Source organism: Balaenoptera musculus, chromosome 14, assembly GCF_009873245.2.
Source record: "Balaenoptera musculus isolate JJ_BM4_2016_0621 chromosome 14, mBalMus1.pri.v3, whole genome shotgun sequence".
NCBI classification, from domain to species: domain Eukaryota; kingdom Metazoa; phylum Chordata; class Mammalia; order Artiodactyla; family Balaenopteridae; genus Balaenoptera; species Balaenoptera musculus.
The window spans coordinates 38,213,271-38,224,408 of NC_045798.1; the positions used below are offsets into that span (position 1 = coordinate 38,213,271).

Here is an 11,138-nt window from a genome sequence, read left to right on the forward strand (position 1 = left end):
TGTTACCATCAGCTAGCATTATTTATCCCTGGCACATAGTTGGTGCTCTGTGAGTATCTGTCAAATGAATGAGTTAACGAATGACTATTTCTGACTTCCACCTGAGTATCGTCCCACATTTACTCTCATCAGTTGATGGTTTCATCTAAATTATCTCTTCATCACTAGATTTATTTAAGTGAGGTCACTTCATTTTTTAAAATATCCCAAAATATACAGTTGGTTTGGGGGAGTCCACGCTACCTTGTTACACCCTTTAACTGTAAATTTCAACTCTCCTTTCCCCTCGCCCTGATTTTTGCTGGTCTTGTTGTCAAAAGAAGTAGGGCAACATGGGCTCTGTCCCCAGGTGACCCTGGTAAGAGCCTGGCCTCAGAAAAGGAAAATCTTAGTAGTGAGAAGTGTTTCTTTGCTGTAGAACTTTCTCCTGCTATCAGGGTCTGTACAGTGGAAGATTTCTCTCTAGCGGCCAAAGCCGCAGCCACTCTGATACGAACATGAAGCATGGACCAGAGTGAGTTATTATTAGATGATGCTGGTTGGGTAATGAGTCATCGTTTATGGGAAGCACTTCCTGCTGCAGATGTTTTTTCGGACCCTCCGCACGAGGCAAGCTTGTCCTCTTAGGAGGTAACCACAAGCTTCTGTGCAAAGACCTGGTTCTCAGAGAAAACATAGTCTTTCAAGTTTTGAGTCTTGGAAGCACATCTAATTTATTGCTTGGAAATAGAGTCAGGAACAGCAAACGTTGGCAAAGGGGTGCTTTGAGCAGCAGCATGCAAGTTAAGCCCCAAATGAGCTCATCCTAAAGAAAACTTGTTTTAAAGAATCTCTCTCCCAAAAAAGGCAGTGAGATGTATAAGTCATTTTCAGTAAGAATAAATTACTATTTCTTTCTATAGCAATTAACTATCTGCAACTTAGCCAGAAAACCATAACCAAGTGTTTATAATTGTAGGTTCTTGTAAGTGTATATCAAGTGTCTTTCGCTCTCTGCCTGACTCTGACTTGTTAGAGACAAGATATCAGAACATACGAGGATCCTTCTGGGTTCTCACAAGAATGTGTGTGTGCGTGTGTGCGTGTGTGGTCCTCAGAATGCATATACATTCACACACAGATATACACCCACATGCCCAGCAGTCAGCATTCCAGTGCACGTTAGAAAGCTGTCATTCATCTAACTGTGTTGGAGACAGATTTACTCTCTCAGCAATGGGATGAAGCAGCTCAGTGAGCTGATTGCACTGTGGCAATGATAACAAGCCTGCAGGGAGATGCTGCATAACACACTGCTCTGCAAAACAGCTGCTTATTCTGAATCAGAGTGTGCACAGCTTTTTAAACAGTGCATTTTCATTCCCGGACAAATGACAGGCCTTGGTTTTGTTTTTTACATTTCTCTGCTGCTCTTGGGTAAAGAAAACTTCCCTGTGACTTTGCAAATAATACTTGATTTCTGTTTTCTTAAAAGAAATTGGAAAGCTGGACAGCCAGATAACTGGGGTCATGGCCATGGGCCTGGAGAAGACTGTGCCGGGCTGATTTATGCTGGGCAGTGGAACGACTTCCAATGTGAGGACATCAATAACTTCATTTGCGAAAAAGACAGGGAGACAGGTAAGCAGCGGAGGGGATTTAAGAGAGAGCCGCTGAGCTTATATCTTATTAAAGGGCAAGAGGTGATGAGTATAAGGGATCTGAATGTAGGCTCGGTAATCGGGTTCCAGTCCTGGTTCCGCCATTTACTAGCTGGGCAAGCTATTAACCTCAGGGGAATAATAGTATCTTCTTAATGGGGTTGTTGTGAGGACTTAAATAAGTTAATAAATGTGCCTAATGTAGAGGAAGTACTCAAAAAATATTAGACTAAAAGACCTAGGTCATTACCTTATAATATTGTCAGTCAATTGTTATTTAACATATGGCACCAGTGTTAAGTCTTTTTCATAGAGTTCCATGCACAGATAATTCAGGTGGCCAAGCATTCAATTCCATGTGTATTTATTGAGCATTTACTATGGGCCAGATGCTGTGCTAGATAATGTAGGGATATAGGTTCCCCGCCTCCTTATAAGCTCATAAGCCTAAGAGGCATTTGGAGATTCTTTTTTTCATTTCAAAAGGTACTTATGTAAAGCTTCATTAAATACATGACCCTCTTCAGGACATAGCATCTTAGTTTTCTTCATCAGAACTAGATTTGAAAGTTTGTGGTGGGGGAAGGAGGAAATGGGGGTGAATGGTAATAGGTATGGGTTTCTTTTAGGGGTGATGAACATGTTCTAAAATATTAGATAGTTCTAAACTATACAACCTTGTGAATATGATGTAATTCAATCTCATAAAGTCTTTATTTGGAAAGTTGGTGGGAGACCTTGAAGGGCAGGCACTATCTTTGTGCCCTCCCTCTGCTGTGCTCCACAGCACCCGTATCACCCCAAGGGTAGCTTTTACACACGTCTGATGCCCAGTTTTTTGCAGCTGCCACCCAGGGAACACCCCTTGATCTCCTGGCTCTAGTGGCCAGTGAGCTTGCATTCCTGGGTCCCATGAGACTATAATAAACAAATCATTCTTGGCCAGCTGCTATCCCCAGGGCACTGTGCAGACAGCAAACTGAATCATACCCCCAGTATTTCTGTGAAAGAGGCCTATTTGCTTGTCCTGGAGCTTCAGCAAGAGGGGTAAGCTTCTGGTTTGGCTCATCTAGGGACCTACGGAGGTGCCCTCCAGGGACAAAGGCTGGTGGATGCCATCTTTGTGACCTCCCTCTGCCTCATGACAGGGTGCGGGTAGCTCCCAGGATGGAGCTTGTACACTTGTCTGGCACCCTGATTTTTGCAACAACTGTGCAGGAGACACCTCTAGGTCACCCAGTTCTGGTGGCCAGTGGGACATACCTTTCAGTCCCACAAGACTATAAATATTTGCATACTTTAAAAGCTGCTGCCTGAAGGTTTAGTTTCTAATCAGCAAGACTCTAGTTGCTGACTGAGATCCTCCCCTTTGGGGCACTGACAGGTCTTGGCACACTCAAATGCTAGGAGCCACTAAAAATAAGAAAGGCTTCTTGAACAATCACAGTGGTTTGAAGGACAAGCAAGAGCTAGGGCAGGGTTGAAAGATAAGGTTCATTCCTACAAGATGCCACTCCCTCAAGATTGGGAAAGAGGGTTGTTTTATCTAGTTTGACAACACAGAGAGTCAAGCAAAATGAAGAAAGATACATATGTTCTGAATGAAAGAACAAGATAAAACCTTATAAAAAGTCCTTAATGGAGATAAGTGATATACCTATTAAAAAGTTCAAAATAATAGTTATAAAGATGCTCACACTGAACTCGGGAGAAGAATAGATGAACACAGTTAGAACTTCAATAAAGAGATAGATAGCAAATATAAGAAAGTAACAAATAGAAGTTACAGAGCTGAAGAATACAATAACTGAACTGGAAAATATATACTAGTAGGGTTCAGTAGCAGACTAGATGAAGCAGAAGAAAGGATCAGTGAGCTCAAAAGCAGGGCAGTGGAACACACCCAGTGGAGAAGAAAAAAGAAAAAAGAACAAAAAAACATGAAGATAGTTTAAGGTACTTATGAGACAACATGTGGTGGTCCAAATTCACATTAAAGGGGCCCAGAAGGAGAAGAGGGGTAAAGGGGCAGAAACTTCTTGAAGAAATAATGGCTGAAAACTTCCCTAAACTTGGGAAGGAAACAGACATCCAAATCCAGGAAACCCAGAGTTCCAAATAGGAGGAACCCAAAGAGACCCACACCAAGACACATTATAATTAAAATGTCAGAAGTTAAAGACAAGGAGAGAATCTTAAAAGCAGCAAGAGAAAAATAATTTGTTACATGCAAGGGAACCCCTATGGACTGTCAGCTGATTTTTCAGCAGAAACTTGGGAAGCCAAAAGGGAGTGGAATAGTTTTATTAAAAGTGTTTAAAGAAAAAAACTTCCAATTAAGAATACTCTACCCAGCAAAGTTATCCTTCAGAATTGAAAGAGAGAGAGTTTTCCAGACAAGCAAAACCTAAAGGAGTTCACCACCACTAGACCAGCCTTACAAGAAATGTTAAAGAGGCTTCTTTACACTGAAAAGAAAGGGTGCTAATTAAAAACAGGAAAACATATGAAAGTATAAATCTCACTGGTAAAGGTCAAAATATATTTACCTTTACATATATATAGTAAAATTCAGAATACTCTAATGTTGTAAAGGTAGTGGATTAACACTTATAAAGCTAGTATGACGGTTAAGAGACAAAAGTAATAAAAATAACTATAACTACAATGATTTGTTAAGAGATACACAAGATTAAAAGACATAAATTGTGCCATCAAAAACATAAAATGGTGTGGGGGCAGGGAGTAAAAACACAGAGTTTTAGAATGCATTCAAACTTAAGTTGTTAATTAAAATAGACTATTATAAATACAAATTGTTATATGTAAGCCTCATGATAACCACGATGCAAAAACCTATAGTAGATACATAAAAGATAAATAGAAAGGAATCTAAGCATACCACTATAGAAAATCATCAAGTCACAAAGGAAGAGAGCAAGAGAAGAAGAAACAGAGGAACTACAAAACAGCCAGAAAACAATTAACAAAATGGCAAGTAATACATATCTTTTAATAATTATTTTAAACATAAATGGACTACATTCTCCAGTCAAAAGACATAGAATGGCTGAATGGATAAAAATACAAGACCCATTTATATGCTGCCTACAAGAGACTCACTTCAGATGAAGGATACACACAGACTGAAAGTGAAGATGTAAAAAGATATTCCATGCAAATGGAAACCCAAAGAAAGATGGGGTAGCTATATTTATATCAGACATAATAGACTTTAAAACAAAGACTGGAATAAGAGACAAAGAAGGTCATTACATAGTGATAAAGGAATCAATCCAACAAGAGTATATAACATTTGTAAATATTTATGCACCCAACATAGGAGCACCTAAGTAAAAAAAACAAATATCGACAGACCTAAAGGGAGAAATAGATAGCAGTACAGTAATAGTACCCCACTTTCATCAATGAATAGATCATCCAGGCCAAAAAATCAATAAGGAAACATTGGCCTTAAATGGCACATTAGATCAGGTGGACCTAACTGATAGAAAAAATCCCATCCAAAAGCAACAGAATACACATTCTTCTCAAGTGCACATGGAACATTCTCCAGAATATATCATGTTAGGCCACAAAAAAGTCACAATAAATTTAAGAAGATTGATTTCTAGTCTCATACCATTGTGGCTGGAAAAGATGCTTGATATGGCTTCAATCACAAGAAGAAAACTGGAAAAATCACAAATATGAGGAGATTAAACAACATGCTACTGAACAACCAGTGGGTCAAGGAAGAAATCAAAAAGGAAGTAAAAAATATGGTGAGACAAATGAAAATGCAACATACCAAGACTTATGGGATGTAGCAAAGCAGTTCTAGGAGGGAGGTTCATAGCAATACATCCTATATCAAGAAAAAAAGATCTCAGATAAACAACCTAAACCTACCCCTCCAGGAACTAGAAAAAGAAGAACAAATGAAGCCCAAAGTTAGTTGAAGGAAGGAAATAAAGATCAGAGTGGAAATAAATGAAATAGAGACTAAAAAGATAATAGAAAAGATTAATGATAGAGCTGGTATTTGAAAGATAAACAAAATCGACAAACTTTTAGCTAGATTTACCAAGAAAAAAATATGGGCTCAAATATATACAATCAGAAATGAGAGAGGAGACACTGTAACCGGTATCACAGAAATACAAAGATCACTATGAACAATTATACACCAACAAATTGGACAACCTATGAGAAATAAATTCCTAGAAACATACCATCTATGAAGAACTGAATCATGAAGAAATAAAAAAATCTGAACAGACCAATTACTAGTAAAGAGATTGAATAAGTAATCAAAAACCTCCCAATAAACAAAAGTCCAGGGCCAGATGGCTTCATTAGTGAATTCTACCAAATGTTTAAAGAAAAATTAATACCAATCCTTCTCAAACTCTTCTGAAAAATAGAAGAGGAGGAAACACTTCCAAACTCATTTTATGAGGCCAGCATTACCCTGATACCAAAGCCAGACAAGGACACTACACGAAAAGAAAATTACAGGCCAATATCCTTCATGAACTATAGATGTAAAAATCCTCAACAAAATATTAGCAAACCGAATTCAACAATACAGTAAAAGAATTATATGCCATGATCAAGTGAGATTTATTCCAGGGATATAAGGATGGTTTAACATCCACAAATCAATCAATGAGATACACTACATTAACAGAATGAAAGAAAAAAATCATATATCATCTCAATAGATGCAGAAAAAGCATTTGACAAAATTCAGTGTTCATTTATGATAAAAAAAACAACAACAACTCTCAAATGGATTCCCTGTAGAGGGAAACTCTCTATAGAGGGACTGTGACAAGCCCACAACTAACATCATACTCAATGGTGAAAAGCTGAATACTTTTGCTCTAAGATCAGGAACAAGACAAGGATGCCCACTCTCACCACTTTTATTCAGCATAGTATTGGAAATCCTAGCCAGAGCAATTAGGCAAAAAAAAGAAATAAAAGGCATCCAAATCAGAAAGGAAGAAGTAAAACTGTCGCTATTTGCAGGTAACATGATATTTTATATATAGAAAACCCTAATGGCTCCACCAAAAAAAAATGTTAGAACTAATAAATGAATTCTGTAAAGTCACAGGACACAAAAATCAATATACAAAAATATGTTGTGTTTCCATACACTATAACAAACTATCAGAAAGAGAAATTAGGGAAACAATACCATTTGCAATTGCATCAGAAAGGAAAAAATACCTAGGAATAAATGTACCCAAGGAGGTGAAAGACCTATACACTGAAAACTATAAGATATTGATGAAAGAAACTGAAGAAGACCCAAATAAATAGAAAGATATTCTGTGCTCATGGACTGGAAGAATATTGTTAAAATGTCCATACTATCCAAAGCAATCTACAGATCCAATGCAATCCCTAGAAAAATTCCTATGGCATTTTTCACAGAAATAGAACAAACAATCCTAAAATTTGTATGGAACCACAAAAGACCCCAAACAGCCAAAGTAATCTTGAGAAAGAAGAGCAAAGCTAGACACAGTCCCTGATTTCAAACTATATTACAAAGCTACAGGGATCAATACAGTGTGGTAGTGGCATAAAAACAGATACATAGATCAGTGAAACAGAATATATAACCCAGAAATAAATCCATGCATATGGATTATTGGTCAACTAACGTATGATAAAGGAGCCAAGAATATACAGTGGGGAGAGGACAATCTCTTCAATAAATGCTGTTGAGAAAACTGGACAGCCACATGCAAAAGAATGAAACTGGACCACTCTCTTATACCATACACAAAAATAAGCTCAAAATGGATGAAAGACTCAAATGTAAGACCTGAAACCATAAAATTCCTGGAAGAAAACATAGGTGATAATCTCTTTGACATTGATCTTGGCAATGATTTTTTGGATCTGACAACAAAAGCAAAAATAAGCAAGTGTGAACATCAAACTATAAAGCTTCTGCAAAGCAAAGAAAACCATCAACAAATGAAAAGTCGGCTTACTGAATGGGAAAAAATATCTGCAAATCATAGAACTGATAAGGTGCTAATATCCCAAATATATGAAAAACTCATACAACTCAATAGCAAAACACCAAACAATCCCATTGAAAAATGGGCATAAGATCTGAACAGACATTTTTCCAAAGAAGACATACAGGCGGACAACAGGTACATGAAAAGCTGCTCAACATCCCTAATCATCAAGGAAGTGCAAATGAAAACCACAATGAGATATTACCTCACACCTGTCAAAATGGTCATTATAGAAAAGACAAGAAATAATAAGTGTTGGCAAGGATGTGGAGAAAAGGGAACACTTATGCACTGTTGGTGGGAATGTAAATTGGTGCAGCCACTATGGAAAAACAGTATGGAGGTTCCTCAAGAAATTAAAAATATAATAGAACTACCATATGATCCAGCAATTCCACTTCTAGGTATTCATCTGAAGAAACAAAAACATTAACTTGAAAAGATATATGTACCCTTATGTTCACTGGAGCATTATTTACAATAGCATTATTTACAATATGGAAGCAATCTAAGGGTCCATCAATAGATGAATGGGTAAAGAAAATGCAGTATATAAATACAATGGAATATTATTATTCAGCCATAAAAAAGAATGAAATATTGCCATTTGTGACAACATGGATTAACCTTGAGGGCATTATGCTAAGTGAAATAAGTCAGACAGAGACAGACACCATATGATCGCACTTATATGGAACCTTAAAAAAAAAAAAATGGAACTCATAGATACAGAAAACAGGTGGTTGCCAGAGGCAGAGAGTGGTGGGGTGTACAAAATGTGTGAAGGGGCTCAAAAGGTATAAACATCTAGTTATAAAATAAATAAGGCATGGTAATGTAATGTCATGTACAGCATGGTGACTATAGTTAATAATCCTGTTATATATTTTAAAGTTGCTAAAAGTAAATCTTAAAAATTCTCATCACAACAACAACAAAAAAATTATAACTACTTGTGGTAATGGACGTTAACTAGACTTACTGTGGTGATCATTTTGCAAGATATACAAATTTGGAATCATGCACACTTGAAACTAATATGTTATATGTCAATTTTATCTTAATTTTTAGAAAGAAAGTTGATGACAAAAATATATTTTGCTCAAATTATTTTTGACAGTAACTGGGGCACAAATTATGCATTTATCCATTCAACAGTCATGTATTGAAAACCTCTAGTGTGTCAAGCACTGGTCCAAGTGCTAGAGGTCTCCAGACACGTAAGGAACTCCCAGCCTGGTCGGTTTCAGGAAAAGAACACAAATATCTCAACAAGAGATTACAGTAGAGGGTGACAAGTGACCCAGATTTGTCATTTGTTAGCCTTCTTTGGCCATTTGGGATTTGAGTTGGGACTAGGATTCCCCAGAATAGGCTCTTTCAAAGTGAATTTTACCTTTTATTTAATCTGAGTAAGAATTTCTAGGCATTTATTTGAAAAAATAATTATTGAACGATGTATTTGGAATGTTTCCTATAAAAACACATGTTCCTTTTTTGAATTATACATTAACATTGTTCTTTGAGAAAAACTAACACCCATCCTTTTTCCTTTCTTTTAGTACTATCACCTGCATTATAATGGACTGTGATATAATAATAAGAGCAAATTTTCGGACAGTTCTCAAAGGCAAAAGATACTTCTTCCTCATTGCATCACCTTCTCACCAGATTGAAAAAAAGCACTGAAAACCAATTACTGAAAAAATTGACAGCCAACGTTCTTTACCATCTGCCATTACTTAAGGACTTTGGAACAAAAGTGTTCCCCCAGTATGATACATTGATTTTCAGTATGCAAGTGGACTGAATCACATAGATTTTTCTCAGCCAGTAACCGTACAGTTATGCAAATCGTGTCTTCCAGAGTATGGAATGCTCCAATCAGAAAAACGATTATCATTGGTTGTTGAGCTTTAGGAAGAACTGAAAACGTATACTGTGTAAACAGTACCTTACATTTCTAAAATCCCACATGTAGGAAAAATATGCAGACATACAGATATATAGGTCAACTCTTAGTAACAATATGAAATATACTTAAAGAGCTTTTAAAACTTTGTATTTTTGTACAAAATATTTGCCTTTTTACAATTTATTTTCTTTTTTTTTTTTGTTATTTTACCAATATAGTACATGAAGCCAAAGAAAACAATAATGGTACTAATAAAAACTCATAGGGTTTCTTGTCAGATTTAATTCTACACAGTGGCAAAGAATTTTTTTCAGTTATGGTTTAAAAAAATAATTAAATATGTGTGTATATGTGTATTTTTTAATGTATCATTTCCTCAGAGGAGTCAATCACTTGAAATGTCTAGAAGTGTCCTTGCAGATTTTGCCAGTGTAGGTCAAGCCTGAGCATATATGTGGCTCAGTCAAGTGGGCCATGCATCAAGCCCATCACCAGCCAAGACTCTTGCTGTGTGTCTGCCAGGCTCAGAGGAAGTGGTCAACTCAGGATGTGCTTTTACTTCATTTTGGCGGAGTCAGGGGTGGTGGAGAGGCATCTGTTGGGAAGGGCAGAGCACCTGAATCTGGCTATCTAGAAGGTCCTGTTTTATGGCTGAGGTATGAATATACTTGGTATCAGACCCATACCAGAGCTGATATTAAATGTCAGGAAAGTAAAGTATGGCATCACATCGGCCAAAGGCAGAGAGGCTAGAAAGATGGGGACAGCTATACACTACCTGGAAAGTTTATGTTTTCTTAAGTCAGATTCCAAAAAAACCATAATTCCAAGGCACATGCATGATGAAATGCAAGAATAAAATTTTGGCCACTATGTTGAACTCTTGCAAAGAACCTTTTGTCTGAGCCCATCTCCCTTCTACTCCTTGACTTGCCATTGAAAAGTCTAACATGAAATGTGCTGAAAACAGGCTTAGATGTAACTGATGCTCAAAGGTAAGATTTCCATCCAACAGATTCCCTCTCCTCTCCTCCCAAGGAGCTCCCCAGCAGTGCTGCTACCTATCCCACATACAATGGTAAAAGAATAAAGACAGAGTTTGATTTTCACACCTGCAGCTGTGTGGACTGTGTTGTCTTGCCCTGGTCACCGATCATGCCATCTCTGCAGCCCAGGAATGGTCACCTCCTCAGCTCCTTTATGCCCTGCTGTCCTGTCCATGTGGTCTGGTCGGGCTGGTAGGACCCGCTGTCGTCTGGGCCCTGTGACACAAGACAGGCACTGGACTCTGGTACCTCTTCAGGCTCAAGACCTTCTATAGACTAAACTCTATCCTCTTTTTCATCCCTCTTCTGGTTTCTTAGGTGTCAATTAAGATTCATGTTCAGAAGCAACTTGAACGTCTGATGCCATGCTCAGAAGAGAATGGTGCTGGCTCCCACAGCTGAGGGTGTTCCTAACAACAACTTACCCAGTGCTTATCATTTGTCAGGCTTCAATCAGATGATCTCATGTCATCCTCCCAACAGCTCT

General features: G+C 37.6%; 1 protein-coding gene across 1 annotated transcript in view; it reads left to right on the forward strand.

The window, feature by feature from the left end:
* COLEC12 (collectin subfamily member 12) overlaps positions 1-10,714 on the forward strand; it is a 191,988-nt gene extending 181,274 nt beyond the window's left edge. The window contains exons 9-10 of the mRNA XM_036823213.1: positions 1,475-1,620; positions 9,253-10,714. Of these exons, the coding sequence (XP_036679108.1) occupies positions 1,475-1,620; positions 9,253-9,272 (166 nt within the window). The 3' untranslated portion in view covers positions 9,273-10,714. The remainder of the gene's footprint in view (positions 1-1,474; positions 1,621-9,252) is intronic.
* Positions 10,715-11,138: the final 424 nt, after the last annotated feature.